This window comes from Gymnoscopelus braueri (assembly GCF_963280865.1).
Source record: "Gymnoscopelus braueri genome assembly, chromosome: 12".
Lineage (NCBI taxonomy): Eukaryota > Metazoa > Chordata > Actinopteri > Myctophiformes > Myctophidae > Gymnoscopelus > Gymnoscopelus braueri.
The window spans coordinates 42,460,812-42,482,038 of record NC_137614.1 but is presented as its reverse complement, the minus strand read 5'-3'; the positions used below and the strand labels follow the sequence as shown (position 1 = coordinate 42,482,038).

Genomic DNA, 21,227 nt, shown 5'->3' with positions numbered 1-21,227 from the left:
CAGGTTAAAATCAGTGTCATGTAGATTAGAAATCCTAGATAAAAGCGCAAAGCATTCAGTGTTTTTGTATGTGTGTTTTTTGTGTATTTATCGTCGCTAATCGATGTCTTCCGTTGTGTTTTCAGGTGAGCGACGTGGCCGGCGAGTCCCAGGGCAGCCTGAGCGTGGCCCAGGACGAGCTGGTCACCTTCAGCGAGGAGCTGGCCACCCTCTACAACCACGTGTGCATGTGTAACAACGAGACACCCAACCGCGTCATGCTGGACTTCTACAAGGAGGGCAAGGGCGGCCGCACCAGTCCAGAGGTCCGTGGTCGCCGCTCGCCCATCCTGCTCACCAAGGGCCTGTTCCCCGAGCCCCCCAAGGCCGACGACGGAGCCCCGTCCCCACCCCTGTCCTCCCCGGTACGCCTGTCGCAGTTATTGTATAATCGCCTTATCACAATTATCTGAGATCATTATTTTGTGTAATCGTCGGAGTCATTTCCATTAGGGGTGTGCCGATATATCGACCCGCGATATATCGCGATACGTTTTCGTGACGATATGTATCGTTTTGGAATTTTTTTTTTTTTTTTTTTTTTTTTTACAATAATAATAATCAGGCATACAAACAGCCCCGAGGTGAAAAGGGTGACAACATGTTTTTTTTTTTCGGGTCAGGTGTCACACTATTACCCTATTCAAAATGGCTAGTGGAAGCTGAAAAGCTACAAGTTTGCATGTCTGAATAATGCAAAAACATTTCCTTTTTTTCTCCCCCATATATTTTCATAATAAAAAAGTGCGTATCGTATCGAAATCGTATCGAAGTTGTGTGCCCAATATCGTATCGTATCTTTTCGTGAAATTAGTGTATCGGCACACCCCTAATTTCCATTCATCTGTTTAAAGGAATAGTTCACCCAAAAAATGACTTATTTTCTATCAATTACACACCCCATGAAGCATTAGATTCATGGAGATTTTTTGTTTTTGTCGCATTTCTAAGCCAATAATTTGATGACTTTCCGGTAGGAGACACAAAGAGTCTCCTTTGAGTCTCCTACCGGATACATTTGCATCTTTCCGCCGGTAATCAAATTATTGGCTTAGGAATGGGCCAAAAACTAAAAAATCTCCATGAATTCAAGGCTTCATGGGGTGTGTAATTGATAGAAAATCAGTAATTTTTGGGGTGAACTACTTAAATTCATCTATTAAACAATTGCTAAAATAGCCTATCTACAAGCTCACACAGCTATTTTTTTTAAATGTTTGAAAGTATGTATTGTTTTATTAAATGCATGGCCTGGTTTGGCCATAGTACATCATTTATTTCGATTTTTGTTACCGGCCATTTCGGTGTATATTATGTTATTCACCATATCTGCCCTGTGCAAGTTGTCTCCAAAGCCTCAAAGGCAAATAGAAAAGCAATTTTGATTCATACGTTAGCTCGTTCCAATTAAATAGCCTGGTAAACCCTCCCTCCGGAAATCTCATTTCTATTTGATTCCAGGAGTGAGTCTGGCCTGATACGCCTTTCTGCAATATTGGCTGTGTATGCCAAACCTGTGCCAAACGGCCGAGCCTATCAGTGTCGTCGCTCATTGTTCTGTGATTGACAGCTTACGTTGGCCAATCAGGTGGCGAGTTCGAGTGAGCCCAAAACACGAACGGCAGCCATCTTTTTCTTGTGCGCTATAATCTCCGCAATTTTTTTACTTCAAAAAGCTCTCTAACTTCTATTTTGAGGCACGGAATTTACTTATAAGATATCGTTTGGATAGAATTTAGTTGTTTAACTTCATATATGTGGTCAATTAATCATGACAAAGCCTATTTAAAAATAAAAATTTAGAGAACCGGTAGGGGTGGGCAGTGACACCCATGTATCCGAAAAAGGCAACCCATTTTGGGCATGGCACCGTCTCAAAAGTCCCGTTGTGTCACATTAGACTGGTGAACTGCTGATTGGCTGAAGGGGGAAAATTATCATTGGCTGAAGGGGTTGTCAGTCAACGGTATTACTCCCGCCCAACGTTAGCCCGCAGCCAATATTGCAGAATGGGCGATCAGGCCAGACTCACTCCTGGAATCAAATAGAAATGAGATTTCCGGAGGGAGGGTTTACCAGGCTACCAATTAAATTGTTAATCACAATTATGTGCGCGACTATTTAATCGGTCGACTAAAACCCATGATCGTGACGTTACAACCCCCTATAGGTGTCCCCCCACATCTACAACCTGGTGGCCATCATCCGCGACCAGATCAAGCACCTGCAGCTGGCGGTGGACCGCACCTCGGAGCTGTCCCGCCAGCGGGTGGCCTCCCTGGAGCTGGGCACGGTGGCCGACAAGGACAAGGAGGCGTGCATGGCGGAGATCCTCAAGCTCAAGTCCCTGCTGAGCACCAAGCGGGAGCAGATCGCCACGCTGAGGACCGTGCTGAAGGCCAACAAGCAGGTCTGTGTGTGTCCGCCTGTCTGTGTCTCTAGGCCAGTGGTTCTCAGACTTTTTAAGATTCAAGGAAACCCCGTAACTCTGAGAGTGTACAAATGGAACCAAATGGACCCTTAGAGTTAAAGACATGTAAGGGTGTCCATTTGGAAGCCCTTCAAGGAATCCTTAGGGTCCCTGGACCCCACTTAAAGGGATAGTTCACCCACAAAATGACTTTTTTTCCTATCGATGAGTCACCCCATGGAGACTTGAATTCATGACAAAATTAATAAACGATTAAAAAAAACATTTTTGGGGGTGAGCTATCCCTTTAAAGGACCTCTTCTCTATGGCCATGGGTCTACAACAGGGGGTCTGAGACCCCTAGGTGGTCCTCAGAGTTACTACAGGGGGGGGGCCAACAAATGTATGTGACGTCTTTCTTTCTTTTCTTCATTTAGTTTTTCAAAAACCTTCAAATGTCTGAAAATACATAGGAATCCAGCATATTATTAGCAAAGATAATGTGTAAACAAACAAACAAACGAAACATTAGTTTAGACAACATGATGATAGTGTTGTTCGATCGAATCTATGAAGCCATCAAAGCTGCAGCATCACTTGGAGGAAACCCATAGTCACTGAAAAGCAAAACCTGTGGAATAACTTCCAAGCTATAGTCTCAACTCTCTGATGAGACAATCAGATAAATATGGTCAGCTAGCTTTGAAAGCCTCTTATCACGTTGTATGGAAGTCCATGGCCTGACAACGTTTTAAGACCCCCTGCTCTATAGGCTCCAGACAGTCCGTCTTAACGGGCTTCATTTTGATCCCCGACATTTGTTCACTTTACAAATATTTATTGTTTGAAAGGCAGAAACAGGGAGGCGGCTTGCTATTTCAGCTACAATCAGCTGCTGCAGAGCCCCAGATCCATAACAAACACTGCCGTGCGTGGGAGTGTGTGTGCATGTGTGTGTGTGTGTGTGTGTGTGTGTGTGTGTGTGTGGGCGTGCGTGTGCGTGTGTGTGTGGGCGTGCGTGTGTGTGGTGGAGACTGCAGTCTTGTGGTGTCAGCTGCCCAGTGACTCTGTGCCATGTGGGTGGGTGGGTGAGAGGAAAAGACCCCCAGGGAACTAAAAGGCTCCTAACCAGGCAGGCAGTGCAGACAGTTGTTACTGCTAGAGCTCTTTGAAAGATGTGTGTGGTTAGTTACTGTCTGAATGTTAGAGCAGGACAGAGACATGAAAACCTCATAAACAAACACACACACACGCACACGCACATACCTGTGTGTTTGTGTTTTCTTTTAATTAACAGCCAACAAAACCAACAAAGAGGCAGTGGTGGAAATAAGTACTCAAATATCTACAAGCTCACTGTGAGCTTGTAGATCGGCTATTTTCAAATAGCCTAGGTATAAAATAGGGCTAAAGTGGTTAATGTATGTTTTATAATGTAATAATTTATATCTGCAAAGTACCTAGTTACTAAAGTTTTCAAATAATTGTAGTGGAGTAAACGTACAATATTTGCCTCTGAGATGTAGGGGAGTAGAAGTAAAAGTACGGTACTGAAAACTGGAAATACTCCAGTAAAGTAAAAGTACCCCAAAATTGTACTTAAGTACAGTACTTGAGTAAATGTACTTAGTTACTTTACACCACTGCCAATAGGTGTGGCGAGGTTTACTACGGGTCACAAGTTATAGCTTTGAAGTGCCACGCCGGCGCCCGCGGGGAACAAAGGTCCTGTGTGGCTCTCGTGAGGTGAACCTTCCTTTCTGATTCATTGTTTTGTTTTTGTGTCGTGTTCCCACAGACGGCTGAAGTGGCGCTGGCCAACCTGAAGAGTAAATATGAGAACGAGAAGGCCATGGTGACCGAGACCATGATGAAGCTGAGGAACGAGCTCAAAGCGCTGAAGGAGGACGCCGCCACCTTCTCCTCGCTCAGAGCCATGTTCGCCACACGGTACGTCATTTACACCAGTGGTTCTCAGACTTTTTCGTGCCAGGGAACCCCCAAATTCATAGGTATTTGGCCATAAATTATTATTTTAATAACTGATGAATCTGTCCATAATCAATTTGTTATTATTTGGTTACTCTACACTGCATAAAATGACGGTGAACCCAAACAGACATCTTGAAGTGTCTTAGTTTGCTTACTCGGTCAAAAACGCATCCCTTCCCAATATGGAGCAAAGATACAGACAATACAGACAATACAGACAATACATCCACATTTTGGTGAAGTTGTAAAAAAACAACAACATAATATTAGATCTATTTACTTTGGCTATTAAAAAATAGCAGATATACAAGCTCATAGCTATGAGCTTGTAGATCTGCTACTTTTTTTAAGTATAAAATAATGGCAAAGATGCTTTCCCGGTCTTAATGGGTTAATTGTATGTTGATAGAGTTTCACACCTATACTGTATTTCCATATATATCAACCATCCTGTTCCCTCACTACGTTTGTCCAAGAGGAAATACCATAGCACGCATAATTGTTTTGCACACTTCCCCAAACACATTGGATATACTGATAATGTTGACCCAGTGTCATGATACCATCTGGCTATTTTTGGCACATGTCATTAATCCATTGTTAAAAACACTACATAATACAACATACCGAGATGTCGAAACTAAGCTAAAGCCATGTTTATTATCATGTAATCCATATGGCCATATGGTTGCTTTCTATGTCTCCATTATATTATTCCAATATGACACCTTTTAGAAGGATATTGTTTTTATGGATGTGGGCCATGGAGGGATGTACACTGATGTTAGGATGGAGAAGGGTTATAATCCTGGCGTATCATCATCAGTGTTTTGGAGTAGTGACTCCTGTGTGTGTGTGTGTGTGTGTGTGTGTGTGTGTGTGTGTGTGTGTGTGTGTGTGTGTGTGTGTGTGTGTGTGTGTGTGTGTGTGTGTGTGTGTGTGTGTGTGTGTGTGTGTGTGTGTGTGTGTGTGTGTGTGTGTGTGTGTGTGTGTGTGTGTCGCACACAGACACTTAACCCCCTCAGATGCTTGTTAAGCTTTGTGATTCCTATAAGAAGCAGGCCAAAGGTTCTGTTGTAATCCTCTACCTCGGCCTGGTGTAGATTAAACTACAAACACAAACACACCCATTTCTCTGTGAGAGCATGTGTGTGTGCTCAAATACTGATTTATTGTCACATTTACAATGGCTTGTTTAAAAGTGTTTTAACAGTATTGGGTACTTTCCATGCAGTATAGTGGAATCTGTCATGGCGCGATGTGACAATTCTCTCGGACCAATCAATACTCTGCAGTGTTTTCGCGTCACTTTTGGGTATCGACAGACACCAGAGCTCACTTAGAAGCTAAATGGAGGCGATGGCATAAAGCAGGGGTCTTCAACAGGGGGTCTGGGACCCCTAGGGGGTCCTCAGAGTTACTACAAGGGGGCTGCCAAATCTTTGTGTGGTAGGATTTTTTTTTTTACATTAACCACTTGAACCCTAGCATCCCTTTTCTGAGGAGAACTTTAGCCAAAAATAGTAGATCGGCTACTTTTGGCAAAGAGGAATAGGGATAGAGAAAAGAGCAGAGTCAGCAGACCAATTAAAAAACTCAATGTTATGCAATATAGAGGGGGTCCCTGCTTCATCTCTCTCTCAGCTAGGGGGTCCTTGGCCTGAAAAACATTGAAGACCCCTGGCATAAAGGAACCGGGTACTTTTAACTGATGGGAACCCAAACAAGGCGAGTCAAGTTGAGAAAAGTGTTGTTTGTCTGCCTATAACCACTTAAACCATAAATATTTATTTACCCAGGGTCCCCCAGTGGTCTATACTTGGTCCCCTCCTTTTTTTCCCTCTACACCAAATCCTTTCAGTGAAAATGGACAATCTACAAGCTCACAACCTGCCTTTGTTGTGAGCTTGTAGATCGGCTAGTTTAGCAGAGTGGCACCTATTTCTGCCAAATGTTCGCCTATTATGGCATGCCCAGAATAGAGACGCAAGGGTTCATGTGGTGAAGACACCCCTGCAATCCACAGCAAAGCTCAAACTGTGCCACCGGGCAGCAGGAGCAGAGAATGACAGTAGAGAGAGAGAGAGAGAGAGAAAGAATGTACACTCAGCATCCCCCAACCCCCTCCATGTCATGCAGAAATTCAATCTGATTCCTCTCAAGCAAACTCCATATTACCTGCAGCGAACAGACAATTAGAGACGTGAGGAAAACTCCCCTGTCGGCACATACGAGAGTTTGTGTTGTCATGACGATTTGGCGCAGTGCAGTGCGAGGGCCAGATGGTAGCAGGAGGGATGTGGGTGTTATGCTAAGCTATCTGGACTACAAGATGTACATGTATGTAGCAGGAGAAAGCCTGCTCTCCACTTATCTCACTCTCGCTGCTAAATATAATCTGTTGTGACAGTGTGCAAGGTGGAAATCTGCCACTTGCGGGACTTTTCTTCCTAGAGCCAGGCCGACCAGGCAATTATTGGACTTTTTTGACCACGTTGGTATCAGCAATTATTCAGGCCGTGTGTCAAGCATTTTAACCACTTTCAATCTATTTTGAGCATGACTTTAAAAGCGAAAATGTTCAAACATTTTCTTCAAAGAAAAAAAAAACTAAATTGCTGATATGTTGAATTGAATTTGCAATTTTTTCAGATTTTTTCTCAAATCTAACGTCATCACATTATCCCAGAACTTTGATTTCTAGCGTTTTCACTATGGATAAATTATGATTCTGCCAGTACATGCTGGGAAAATGACTAGGAAGCTTGCCGTAAAAATTTTAACACCAAAACTGCCAAGATCAGTGCCCGTTTTCACATGAGTTAGATAAAACAATGTCCACTATACTTCCTGCACTTTGGCTATGTTTAAACTGGGTATAAGTTTTACAATTGATTAGAATTAATATTTGCGATTTTTGATAGAAAAAATATCGGTAACCTTTGGTCTAGGACTCTCCAAAAACGGGATTGATATTGGGGGCCCAAAAAGTTGTCATCAGTCGGGCTCTCCAGGCAGGCGTCCATGAAGAAGCATCACCTCTTTTGCTATCAGGGCAGGAAGGGTGCGAGATAAGATTGACGGTCCATGTCAAGTCTCTCTTTCCTGTGTGCCGGCCTCTTCATGATAACACCATGCAGCCTGGGCCCACACAGGAAAGCACTTACAGTAGCAGCTACTCCCCAGTGTTCTACCATGTAAGGTGATGGACACATCTGTGCTAATGCTCCCGGCACACTGAACCACTAATGGTTCTCAAAGTGGCATCCGGCCCAGGGGTCCTTGGAGGAGTTCCAGGGGGTCCCCAGCAAACAAAATAACCCAAAGTTAACCCAATTCACCCTATTAATACATATTCAGATCATTGGTATTAACTACTTAAACCCTATATACTTTGTTGACCGGGATCCCCCAGGGGTCTATACTTGGTCCCCTCCTTTTTCCCCTCTACACCAAATCTACATGCTCAACGACTGGCTATTTTTGCAGAATGTACGCCTATTATAACGTGCCCAGCCCCAGAATAGGGACGTTAGCGTTGATGTGCTTAAATCTAATTTAACAAGAAAAACATTTCTGGGGTCCCTGCCTAATGCGAATTATTTTCAAATGTGGGTCCGCGGCCCAGGGAGGATAGACTGAGGATTTCACTGTGTATGCAATGTTGTGTTTAGGGGACCAGAGTATTGGTATGTAAATTCAACCCTATTTGTGAGTGGGGTATAGGCAGGGGGGACGGGGTGGGGTATAGGGGGCTCTTTGAGAGGCTGGGGGACCGAGTTGGTCCGACATTTCCCACACTCCCCCATCCATCCATCCATACATCCATCCATCCATCCCCCTCGCTCCTCGTCCTCTGGTTTTGCGGGACGAAGGAGGCGGGGGAGGTGGTCGTCTTTCGTTTAATAAAGCCCATTCTGAGTGGTCTTTCTCATGCTAATAGATCAGTCCATGAAGGTGGACTTCTAGAGAAGTTGAGACGCGGTGAAGTGTCTCCGATATGAGGTGTGTGTGTGTGTGTGTGTGTGTGTGTGTGTGTGTGTGTGTGTGTGTGTGTGTGTGTGTGTGTGTGTGTGTGTGTGTGTGTGTGTGTGTGTGTGTGTGTGTGTGTGTGTGTGTGTGTGTGTGTGTGTGTGGGGTCCCGCACACAGAGGATGAAAGGGGGAAATGAAACAGATTTGTTGCCTTTCTGTGGGATTAGTGTTGAGTTATATGCTTTGTGTGTGTGTGTGTGTGTGTGTGTGTACATGCGATTATATTGGCAAAAATGCATATACAGTACATGACCATATGTTTGTACGTATCTGTCAAAAGGATAAAACAAAAAAAAACCTTAAGAGCTTATTTCCATTCTAGTCCTTTGAGTGCAAATGTGGGGGTAGCAGAGACAAATATTATCAATAATAAACACATTGATACAGTTTCAACATAAACAGACAAGTAAAATAGAAAAGAACAACATGGGTATTGTAAATGGGTACTGTGTGTGTGCGTGTGTGTGTGTGTGTGCGTGTGCGTGTGCGTGTGTGTGTGTGTGTGTTTCTCCAGCTGCAGTCTCATGTGGTATCAAGTTAACCATAAACCCCTGCCCCCTAACATTCCTCAGACATGCCTCCGCATGCAGACATGCCTGGACATGCACACATTGTCATTAACAGCCAGACAGGACCCCCACCTCATACATACATACACCCTTTGTGCATGCATCTCGTTCTTCCATTCATAAGCTCTTATTCTTTAATTTCTTTCTTTGTCTCTACTCTGCCTGTGATGTCCTACCCACCGTGACCAATCATGGCACTGCAGACAACAAGAACACAGCTGAAGAGGGTGTGTGTGTGTGTGCGCGTGTGTGTGTGGGTGTGTGGGAGTTTCAGATAGATCCCTTCACTTCAGTTATGTGCCTGCATGATGGCATGTTTGGGTGCAGCTGAATGCCTGTGTGTGTGTGTGTGTGTGTGTGTGTGTGTGTGTGTGTGTGTGTGTGTGTGTGTGTGTGTGTGTGTGTGTGTGTGTGTGTGTGTGTGTGTGTGTGTGTGTGTGTGTGTGTGTGTGTGTGTGTGTGTGTGAGAGTGAGTGAGTGAGTGTCTTTGTGCTGTGCATGCGTGCGTGAATATGAGTGTGAAAGCATATCTCCTAACCCCTGAGGTTACTGTAAATGATCCCAGAGAGAAGTAAACCCCCTGTTCATCAGTGCATTCAATGTTCATCCACAAAAGACCCCCGTCTGCCCTCCATCCCCCCCGTCCCCCGTCCCCACCCGTCCCGAACCTACATCCCATCAGAAGGCCAAGAAGGCTTCCATTGTACGCCTTCAGTCCCCACTAGAATGGAGATTCCTCTTTTATTGGTTTATTTTTTTTCCCGGGAAAACCCATGCCCTCGCATCCCCCAGCAGCCGTCCCACCATCTTAAGGGGCGCTGCCCCTTCGCAGGGAGTCCCCCCGACTCACACTGCGTTTAATGAAGCAACACTGATCCCTTTTGTCTGGGTGTGTGTGTGTGTGTGTGTTTGTGTGTGTGTGTGTGTCTGTGTGTGCGGTGATCTAGGGTAGGGGCAGAAGTTCACACGGAGCGCAACCACGTGCAACAGAAACACAACAGATCCAGCAGCCAATGGCCAATACCCAAACAAAAACATTAGATCCCATGTTGACCAATCAGAACAGGCCATAGCGCTAGTGTGTGCTAGCATTGAAACGGATGAATGGCATGAACTTCTCAGGGTTAGGCCTCGTTGTTTTTCTAAGTCAGTCCAGGCCTTGGCTGTTGGCTGTTATTACTGGTTAAGGCGTTTTTCCGATAAAGTCTGTGTTATTATCTCAAGGAAGTGTTTGCGACTAAAGAAGCAGTAATGTGTGCACGTCTGCCTGTCGGATAATCTCTTGAGTGGCTTTGTTGGAGCACAGCTGAAGGCTAAGGTGTTATTCACACATGTAGGCGACCTCTCCTTTCACAGTTTGACATTTAGCAGACACTCTTATTATCCAGAGCGAATAGCAACTAGAGCCCGACCGATGCCACATTTCTGGGTCTGAGGCCGATCCCGATTTTGGAGACTCCTAGACCACTGATTACCGATGTTTTGACCCTAATTTCTACCCATATCCGATCTACAAGCTGACAACACATTGTGTTGCCAGTCACGCAAAGGGGTGTTGAGCATTTTTGAAAACTACACATCGGCTGCATAATTGCAGATGCCGATGTCGTCAAAAAAGTCAAATAATGGCCGATATATCGGTCTAGCTCTACTTGCAACATGCAAGATCGGTTCTTCTTTGCAGAGGTGTGTCATTCATTACTGCAAAAAAAGAAAAAACATGAATGCATGCTTTGTCTGAGATAGGGAGAGGCTGCAGCAGGTTGCAGAAGATAAATAAATAAGAGTATCAGGGAGATACTGCAGGTGTAGGAGGGAGAGAACATGAATGAAAAATGAATGAAGGCTAAAGTGGACAGAAAGAGTGAGGCGATGGAGAAATGGACCAAGATGACAGTGTGTCACAATGTCACAATGTCACGTGCATGACCCACTTTTTTTTCCTCCCTTTTAACAGCTGTCCGTGCACCAGTGCATTTACACTCACACACATGTACACTACAGCACACACACTCACTCCACAAGGGCAGCGGGAGACGGTGGATTCTGCCGCAGTGCTGCAGACAGACAGCCTGAGCCTGCTTGTGGTATTTTACACAGACGTGGCTGATGGAGGGGCTCGGGTTGTCAAATATATTTGAGAATAGGTGTGGAGAGGTTGAAGCTGTACTCTTGTGTCGTGGTGTCTGTCTTGTGCGTCTCTCCATTTCCTTGTTCCGTCTCGTCCTCGACTAAGTCCTCCGGTCACGCGTGAGGGATCTTCCTCGCGACCCCCCAGGGTTAATGCTTTTTATCCTTGTGTGTGTGTGTGTGTGTGTGTGTGTGTGTGTGTGTGTGTGTGTGTGTGTGTGTGTGTGTGTGTTCTATTTTTGACTGCAGCCTAGCATACACCTCTCACTACTCCCTCTACTTTTGCTCGTCACTGTCACATTACCTTATGAAAAAATATGAAATATGGAGAGATACAATGCCAGAGAGTGACAGTATTTTTGCAGGTGGGATGTTTGCGGTGAGTCACTGCTGCTAGGCTGGTTTTGTGAGAGAGGGGAAGATGAGCTCCGTGCTGCATTTGCAACAGAATAGTTGTTCTGTTGAGGGGAATATAGAGAGTTGTGGAAATGGCTCTGTGGGACAGTGGTCCTTTAGAGTGTAGTCCAGGGAAAGCACGGACGAGCCGGCCAGATGTAAAGGAGAATCGAGATGACTGGAGACGCCGATGGAGGGCTTGTCTGAGGACTATGTAGAGAGGTTACCATCAGGGGGTCCTTGAGGGCATGCAAGGGAGTCCCCAGCAAAATGAGTTAATGTAGCGTCAAGATCTCTTTGACCACTTATACCCTATTTTATACTTTGGTTATTCGAAAATAGGTGATCTACACAAGCTCACAAATTTGTGAGCTTGTAAATCGTCTCTTTTCAACGATTTGGAATAATTTTCAGACATTTTAACAACAGAAATCTTCTCTTGCGGGGGTCCCTGGCACAACATAATTTCAGAAGGGGGTCTGGGGCCAAATACATATCAATTTTGAGAAACACTCCTGTGAGTCACCATTTCCGCTGGTCTGAGAGAGACAGAAGGAGTGTAATGTCTGATGACATCATCACAGCTTAATGATGCAGGAGCTCTGGAACTCTTATCAGGCCTTTTGCCGGCCGGCTCTATGGCTCCACCTGGTGGCCATAGAATTAGGGGAAAGGTCACAATGGAAACATTTATTTCAGCACAAACACACTGGTCATCTTACTGTCTCATTAGTGGTTGGTTTTGTCCTTTTAGAGAAATTTCTGTGGAAATATGGCTGTGTTTCAGAGTCATGCTCTTCATGCTGAGTGCAGACTCTCCACCCTATCCTGTTAGCATGTGGGTCTTGAAAATGTTGTGGCTGACACTGCCCCCTGCTGGGCCTTTATGGACACCACATGCTCTATAAAAAAATCAGAGAAGCATGAGCTTCATTGTCACATCACAGGTTTATAGGTGCAGACAAGTGGGTGAAGTTGTTTTTTTTAACAAGGTCCATCGTTTTGTAGTTTTCAGGTGAAGAAGTGGTCAGATATCCAAAAGTCCCTTAGAGTGAAGAAAAATAAATACATACTAAACAGGCAGTCAGATATTCCAGATATTCATCAGAAAGGCATGAGCCATGAGAAAGGTGTGAGGCAGTTAAGTGGCAGCGTATATATATATATAGTAATAGGCAGTGGTGGAAAGTAACTAAGTACATTTACTTAAGTACTGTACTTAAGTACAATTTTGAGGTATTTGTACTTTACTTGAGTATTTCCAATTTCCAATACTTTTACTTCTACTCCACTACATCTCAGAGGCAAATATTGTACTTTTACTCCACTACAATTATTTGAAAACTTTAGTTATTAGTTACTTTGCAGATATAAATTATTATATTATAAAACATACATGAACCACTTTAGCCGTATTTTATACCTAGGCTATTTGAAAATAGCAGATCTACAAGCTCACAACGCGTCGCATCGCGACGCGTTGTAAGCTTGTAGATCTGCTATTTTCAAATATTTTAGTACTTTTACTTTTGGTACTTTAAGTACATTTTGATACCAATACTTTTGTACTTTTACTCAAGTGCATTTTTAATTCTGGACTTTTACTTGTAACAGAGTATTTCTATAATGCAGTATTGGTACTTTTACTTAAGTAAAGAATTTGAGTACTTTTTCCACCACTGGTAATAGGTATGTACAGGATAATGTATGCAATGCACCGATTCTGTACATCATAAAAGCAGCATAAGTGCAAAGTACGGCCTTCTCATCTCTCTGTCTCTGTCCGTCTGTGTCTACATTGCAGTTGTGACGAGTACGTCGCCCAGCTGGACCAGATGCAGCGTCAGCTGGCCGCGGCCGAGGACGAGAAGAAGACCCTGAACTCCCTGCTGCGCATGGCCATCCAGCAGAAGCTGGCCCTCACCCAGCGCCTGGAGGACCTGGAGTTCGACCACGAGCAGATACGCCGCGGCGGCAAGGCCTCCAGGACCCGCGGCGGCAGCAAGGCCCTCGGATCCCTGGCGCCGCCCAACGTAAGTCAGAGCCTCACCTGCGCCGGCCTGGGCCGCCCCGAGCTCAACAACGCCTTGCCCAACGGCATCATGGGAGGCCCCATGGTGTTCTGCAGCGAGAAGTACAAGATCTACTGTGACTGAAGCGGGAAAAAAAGAACTCTGCTTGTGGACTGCTGTGTACAGAGAGGGGAGGAGGGGTGGTCCGCGCCTCCCCTAGCCTTAGTGTTCAAGAGCCCCACTCGCTCGCTTTATAAGCCCAGCCCGCGCTGCGCTCCTCTAGGGCAGTGATTCTCAACCTTTTAATTGACATGGATATTAAAAAGGTGTGATAATATGCATTAGGCCCACGGTGTTCCTTTAACTCTGAGAGTGTTAACGTTCGTTCTCAGAGTTAAGGACCCCCTTAAACAGTCCCATTTGGACCCACCGGTGGTCCCCGGACTTTGATGTTGAGAACCAGCGCTCTAGGGCCTGTGTGTCTAACCTTCATATTGCCCGTCATGGCTGTTCACGCCTGCTAGTGTAAAAACGCTTAGAGGAATGCAGATGTCTATGTACAGTGTGCGCTCCACGTGGGGGGTAGTAGACATTATACTATGGCATGTGGGGTTATTAGGAACGTCCGTCAACGTGGCTTGATGGGGGTTCCGTTGTGGATATTACGGGGTGTGTATTCTTTCCGCTGTCATGGTGGTGTGCGTATGATGATGTAACAGGTGGCAGCTTTTCCGGTCGTTACCCCCCTCCCCCTGATCCCCTTGAGTGTGTTCCCTGTAACGATGACACATTTAGAGGGGGGGTGGGGGGACTTGTGAAGAGGACGTTACTGTCATGGTCAACGTCCTCTCGCTCTTAGGATTGTTTGTTGGCATGGGGGTGCTCCTTTGGAGAAAAAAAAGCCCTGATCCTCCTTCCTGTCTTCTGTGTCCCCGGGACGAACACCCCGGGACAAGCCAGCCCCCCCGGGACTGACCTCTTTGCCCAGCAACCTATTGTCGAATCAGGTCACTCTTAAATGTTTACATGAATGAAACAAATGGAGAAATATGCAAACTCCCCCTAGCTGTGGGCTAGGGGGAGCACAGTGTACATTTGCTGTACTCTTTTTAATGGAAAATTCCAAACTCAAAAAAGCGGGTTTGCTGTTGATTTGATGTCAGAGGAGGAGGTGGGCGGTCAAAAGGAGCACCATGTGTCCACAGGTGTGTGTTGGATTTCAGGATACTGTGACGCTAGCACACAAACACGATCGGGTCGGTCAATTCGCATGGCTTTGCAGCTGGAAAATGCTTATGAACTTTTTAAAAGGTTGTCTTTTTTATTTTTTTCTGTTGCCAGGTGTGTGGTGCAACAGTAGCTCATGTACTACAGGGCTTTACATTGTAAAGAGAGGAGTTATTTGAACACATGAGGGCTATTCCGTGTGAGCCGTTAATCCGTTATGCTACAGTATGGTGGATCTTTTCAGAGCCATATTTGCGAGAGAAAGAAAGTTTTAAGACAAATCGATCTCCACACCCAAAATTAAGTGCACTTCAGCATAGGTGCCTCAGGTTCCTACTTCTGTTTAAAAAGAAAGTGATTACTGTGAACAGATAAAATATAGTTTTAATCAAAGATTATTTTCCTTTTTTTAAGCGGAGCAAGATCCTAAACGAGCACAAATCAATAATAAAGGCACCCGGCATAACGGATCACAAATCTGCAAGTGAAACCAAGCGACATCACTCTGCAAAGTGCCCAAACACTTGATATTTTTATCTATCTTATCTATAAATGTAAAGGCCTGTCCGTTGTCTGAACTTGAGCTATAAACAATTGGTCTTCTCTTTATATTCACTGTGTGTGTGATACAGTAAATGCCTAATTTATACTTAGTTGCGCGCCTGTGTCGTGCGCCGGACAAATAGCCGACGTCGGCTATTTTCGGTACGCGACGGCATGACGCGCAACTAAACCCTGACCCTCACGTTTTCTAACCTGTATCCTTGTCACTCGCCTTGTCATGGCGACCTTCTCTCTCTCTTAGATTGTCAGCAGCTTGCTGCTCCCACAGCGCACCCTACAACGCCTCTCACCCTTTAACTAGAACGAGGCATTGTGGGGATGGGGGGGGGACACACCCCTCTGAATATGTTTGTCAGGTAATGTCCTCACGCACGTGTGTGTGTGTGTGTGTGTGTGTGTTCCACAAACCCGTGTGTTATCGCATCAGCATTGAAGTGAACGACCCTCGACGTGCGCGTGTATGATGTTTTTATGATATTTGCAAAATGGAGGGTCTTTCATTTCCGATTTTGTTGCTTGGCGTGTGTGGGGACAAACTATTTGTACTATATTTAGTATTCAAAATAGCTTTAATCTCATTGCAAGCTAGCGTTAGGCAGATAGAAGAATAAGTGGGGCTCGTGTTAGATAAATCCATGTTAACTGCTTGTGGATCATAAACACATTAGCTTTATGATGCTCTTAAAAGCAGGGTTGATGTGAGGGAAATCCTGCAAGATTAATCAAGTTATGCTTCTTCTTTTTTTTTTACTACCAATAACTTGTATGTAAAGTTCTATATTCTTGATAATATTGTGTTCAAGTTATGATCTTGCAGGATCCTCCTATAGTATTCCTCCCTCTGAAATAATGACAAAGAGGGAGATTTATTCGCTCAGCCTCAGTCAGCCCTGCTTGAGTGTGCAGACGATAGCACACAACAGCACACACAGCATGGAGAATAACGCAAAAAAAAAAAACACACAAGAAAATCCTCCACGGAGGTCAATCACTCATCTGTTTTGAGTTCCACTTATAACTTTGCAACAAACAGCGACATATTCCGTTCTTATCAGTTTTGCGCTGACAGAGAAAAGGTTCCCGAGAGTAGAGAGAGGAAAACTACTCAACGTCTCAAAGCAGAGAGAGATAACAAAGCGAGACACGCCGTCTGGTGTCTGGCGCAACGCTGACTCTGATACTGTGGAGAAATTGAGTCCACGGGTTTCTCTCGAGGGACGGACAAACCCGTGGCGATTTGATGAACAAACAAATGAATTCATTTTACATGTGGTTGTTCCATCGACTGGTTACTTAACCCAGAGGACATTGATTCAAATTAGTTCACTCTTTAAACCTTTTTCCCTTGGTTTATAGGCTCTGTGGAAACACAGAGCTGTAGATAGACACTGCAACCCCGCCATATCATTGTGATTAATTTAAACCCTCCATCTAGTTTGTAATCAATGTCTTGGTTGATCGGGTGACATCATAGCATGTCGACCTGAAAAACAAAAAACAAAAAAGATACAGCTCCTCCTACCTCTGCCTGCAGGCTCCTCCCACTTCACTTTTGAATTCTCTTACACTCATACATGCATCCAATTTCTGATTGGTTATGAGCCTGCATGTCAAAAAACATAAACTCATTTCCATTAACCTTGCATGGCATCATGGGAAAGACCATGTCTGCTGACCTGGTTGTGGGATTTGGCTTTAACTCTGTTGTGGAAATGATAGTTCATGGTACTTGTTGTGAGACATTAGCTTCCTAGCTGCACATGCTGGTTCCTGTGTTTTTCTTTTAAATTAATGAATGGCTTTCAGATGACAGAACTGCTCCTACTGGCTCCTATTGGCTGCCTTAGGACACCTAACACCGCTTAATACCTTTTTGACATTTTTAGTTGCTTCTGACTAACAAGAGCTGCCGTTTTCTTGTCTGTTTTGGCTGACGTGCACTCTAAATTGATTATGAATGCAAATTCTGATGATTTTTTTTTTTTTTTCAATTTAGCAGTAATTACGATAGTTCTGCCCGGATGAGGAAGTACCAACAAGGTCCATTCTCACTGCTGATTTGGTTCACCGAAAAGAGTTAACACTACTGAATAAGCTATTTGGACTAGAAGACATTAAAACAAACACACACACAAAACAAATGAAAACACTGATTTGGAAAATGTCCTGCTTCTTTCCTTCCTCAGTTGAGCTCTTGAAAGTGACACTTTCAAATGAAATGAAAACTTGGTCGCTTATTTTAGGCGCTGCTGTCGGAAGCCAATGTTTCACACAAGTAAAAAGAACATAAACAGAGTTCATGATTGAGTGGGAAATGGGGTTGTTTCCCAATGTAAATCAACAAGCTGTTTAATCTTGTTTTTTTTTTGTTTTAGTTTATTGTTTTCTTAACCTGTGCACTTTTATTATATAGGATTATGATATACCATTATTAACCTAGGAAAAAGCATTAGTGGTTTGTGAGTTATTCAGTATCTACATGCTATATGATGAATAGAAATATACATCCGTCTGAATTGTCTCAAATTACAGAGACTATTTACTCCTTAAGATACCACAAACCACAGACCTACTATTTGACTTTCTCCTTCAGAATTTATCCATTGAATAACCATTGTTGCATTGTTATGTTCTGTCATTATGTTGTTATTATAATTATGTTTGTTCTACTGCCATGATCTTTACAAAAATCCAGGGTGAGCAAATTCTGGGGTTTTTCATGTATTTATTATTCCTAGGAATAGTTCAAAATAACACAAAAGAAAACTTGACAACGCTTCGATTCAAATTGGTAAGTTTGGGGTTTCCCTATCATCTTACCAGGGGCGTTCCACTGAAAAGGGATCACTGACCTCCAGAATTCTCTGCAAGTGAATCAATTAAATTCCAAATTGGAATTGTTTCATTCTCTCTTTGTTTATTGTGCCAAATCTTGGTACGCCATTTAGGAAAAGAATCAAGAATCTGAAAGAAGACAAAGCGTCAGTCAGAGAGGTGTAGTGGGGTCGGGGCTGTCCGTAGCTCTCCTCGCTGAGCGCCAGGACTGTTGTTTTACGTTTTAGTTCTTTGTTTCTGACCAGTAGTGCCTTTCATTGTTTCAAGGGAGAATCTTAGATTAGCATTTTATGTTTTATTTTGCTTCAGGTGGGGGCTATTGGTTCAAAATGACCGCGAGCAGCAATAAGTGCGAAGGGAACAATAACCCTTTCTGCACGAGTGAGATGATGATACTTTTGAAATTAGCTCAATAAAACTGAAATTGCATTGAATTCTGTCAGTTAGTGGTCCCAAGAATAAATTCAGGGGTATTGAGAAAAGTTGATGTTTTTTCATTTTTGTTTTCCTTATTTTATTTTTTATCAAACTTTGGGAACCAAATAAAATCCCTTTGGCCTCCTATTATTGATTATTCTTGAAGAAAATGCTCCAAGCATCTGTAATGTGTTGGGCTATTGGAAACATCTACGACGTATCTCTAGCTTTGTATGGTGAAGGTCATGTGATATCCATAGTATTGTTGAATAATGTGCAGAGAGCGCATTTTTTATCCTTTGTTGTCATTTACAGTTTTGTTTTGTTTTTTATTCTTTATTCTTTTTTTTTTTACACCATATTTAAGCATTATGTTTTCAGTAAACAGAAAACAACAATTTGCATCAACAAGCTTGAATCGTGCCATTACAGCCAGTTGCTTGTTTGTTGAGGCGGTGAAAAAAAAGTCAGAAATGTGGATGAGAAGCTAAAAAATTCTCTAAGCTAAAAAGTGCAATTTAAAAAAAAACGTTTTACATTGAAAAGAACGAAGAGAAAGAGGTTTTCTGTTTGCTGGAAGCGGTGGCATCGTGTTATATTATTAGCCGTGCAAACGTTATATTGTCATATTGTGTTTCAGTATTGATCCATAATGAGAGTTTGATACATTTATATGAAATAATAACGACTTCACCTGTATGTTGGTATTTATTTGAATTTGTCATGCAGTACTGTATTCTTATTGATAATGTGCATTATGATTAGAGGCATATTGATTACAGCTAAATGTCATATGCATGTTCCTCAGTCACATGGGAACCTTTACACAGAATTGAAAAACAAACGTATAACTTTGTCAAGGGTTGGAAAAAAGGAAGAAAAAAAACACAAAAACAGAGTTTAGTCTGATGTATTACTGCTGAAACTAACCGTCTAAAAAGTGTTGTTTGTTTTCCAGTAGAGAGGAGGTGGTTCGACTGTGTAAAGGTAGTCATACTGGCTAAAAATCAATAAACGTGACTTAACGTCCCCAAGATGTCACTCTGTGTTGTTATTTATAGCTTTTTTTTGCAGTAGTCATGATGAATCAGAATTAACTTTATTGTCACTTCCCATGTTTTTACAGGTGTAAAGGTGTGTGTGTGTGTGTGTGTGTGTGTGTGTGTGTGTGTGTGTGTGTGTGTGTGTGTGTGTGTGTGTGTGTGTGTGTGTGTGTGTGTGTGTGTGTGTGTGTGTGTGTGTGTGTGTGTGTGTGTGTGTGTGTGTGTGTGTAGGATTTAGAACAGTGCTTCAGAACAGTGGTTCTTAAAAATAGCAGATGTACAAGCTCGCCGCGTGTCACTTTGTGCTGCGCTGCGAGCTTGTACATTTGTGAACATTTTTTAAAAATCTTGAAAGCGTTTGAAACACTAATCTTCTCTTCTGGGGGTCCCTGGCACAAAACATTTTAAGATGGGGGTCTACTGCTGTTTTTTTTTTAAAGATATTTTTGGGCTTTTTCTTAATAGTTTCATAGTAGAGATGGACAAGGAAGATAGATAGGACAAGGAAACAGGGGAGAGAGCTGGGTAGAGACATGCAGCAACGACCATTGGGAACGGGACTCGAACCCGCGGTGCGCTGTCAGGCTGCTTAAGAGCCTAGGTGCCCGGACCTCTAGGCCAGGTCCGGGCCTAGAACTACTGATTTAGAAGGCATTTGTAGAATTGGCCTCTCAGGTCTTAATGGCTCAAGAAGAATGGAGAAAGAAAGAACAAGGAAAACGAGGATTAAAAAACGGGTCGGATATTCCAATATATTCCTGATATGAGAGTGAAAATAAATAATATACAAGCAGGTCAGATAGCTGGAGATCTTCATGAAGAGGATGTGAAGGGTTAACTCGCTAAGTATGCAGTCAGATGCTGCTCTCTCTCTCTCTCTCTCTCTCTCTCCTCCAGAGTGTTCCCACAGCTGGAGGCTCTGCTCTGGGCTGCATGGGGGAGTGAAGGAGGAGGATGGGGGGGGTGGCGGAGGGGGAGTCGAGGGGAACTTCCCAGCTGTGTGAAAGTCTGCAGGACAGATCACATTTCAGACAATGCCCCCCCGCCCCCCAAGTTCTCTCCAGTGGTGGAAAAAAAGTACTCAAATGTTTTTACTTAAGTAAAAGTATCAATACTGCAAGGTAGAAATACTCTGTTAGAAACACTCTGTTAATAGTCCGGGAATTCAAAATGTACTTGATTAAAAGTACAAAAGTATTGGTATCAAAATGTACTTGAAGTACCAAAAGTACAAAGTACTCAAAAGTTTTCAAATGTATCAAATCTTTTGAAAATGGCAGATATACAAGCTCACAATGCGTCGCATCGCGATATATACGGCTGAAGTGGTTAATGTATGTTTTGTAATAATAATCAAAATCTACAAAGTCCTTAGTAACTATAGTTTTCAAATAATTGTAGTGGAGTAAAAGTACAATATTTGCCTCTGAGATGTCGTGGAGTAAAAGTACTGAAATTTGGAAATACTCCAGTAAAGTTAAAATACATAAAAATTGTACTTACATATAGTACTTGAGTAAATGTGCTTAGTTACTTTACACCACTGGATTCTCTCTCAG

General features: G+C 43.4%; 1 protein-coding gene across 1 annotated transcript in view; it reads left to right on the top strand.

The window, feature by feature from the left end:
* Window positions 1–19,654, top strand: part of LOC308096883 (protein bicaudal D homolog 2-like) — an 87,805-nt gene extending 68,151 nt beyond the window's left edge. The window contains exons 8-11 of the mRNA XM_080444390.1: window positions 126–404; window positions 2,210–2,449; window positions 4,248–4,399; window positions 13,375–19,654. Of these exons, the coding sequence (XP_080300516.1) occupies window positions 126–404; window positions 2,210–2,449; window positions 4,248–4,399; window positions 13,375–13,726 (1,023 nt within the window). The 3' untranslated portion in view covers window positions 13,727–19,654. The remainder of the gene's footprint in view (window positions 1–125; window positions 405–2,209; window positions 2,450–4,247; window positions 4,400–13,374) is intronic.
* The last annotated feature ends 1,573 nt before the right edge of the window (window positions 19,655–21,227 follow it).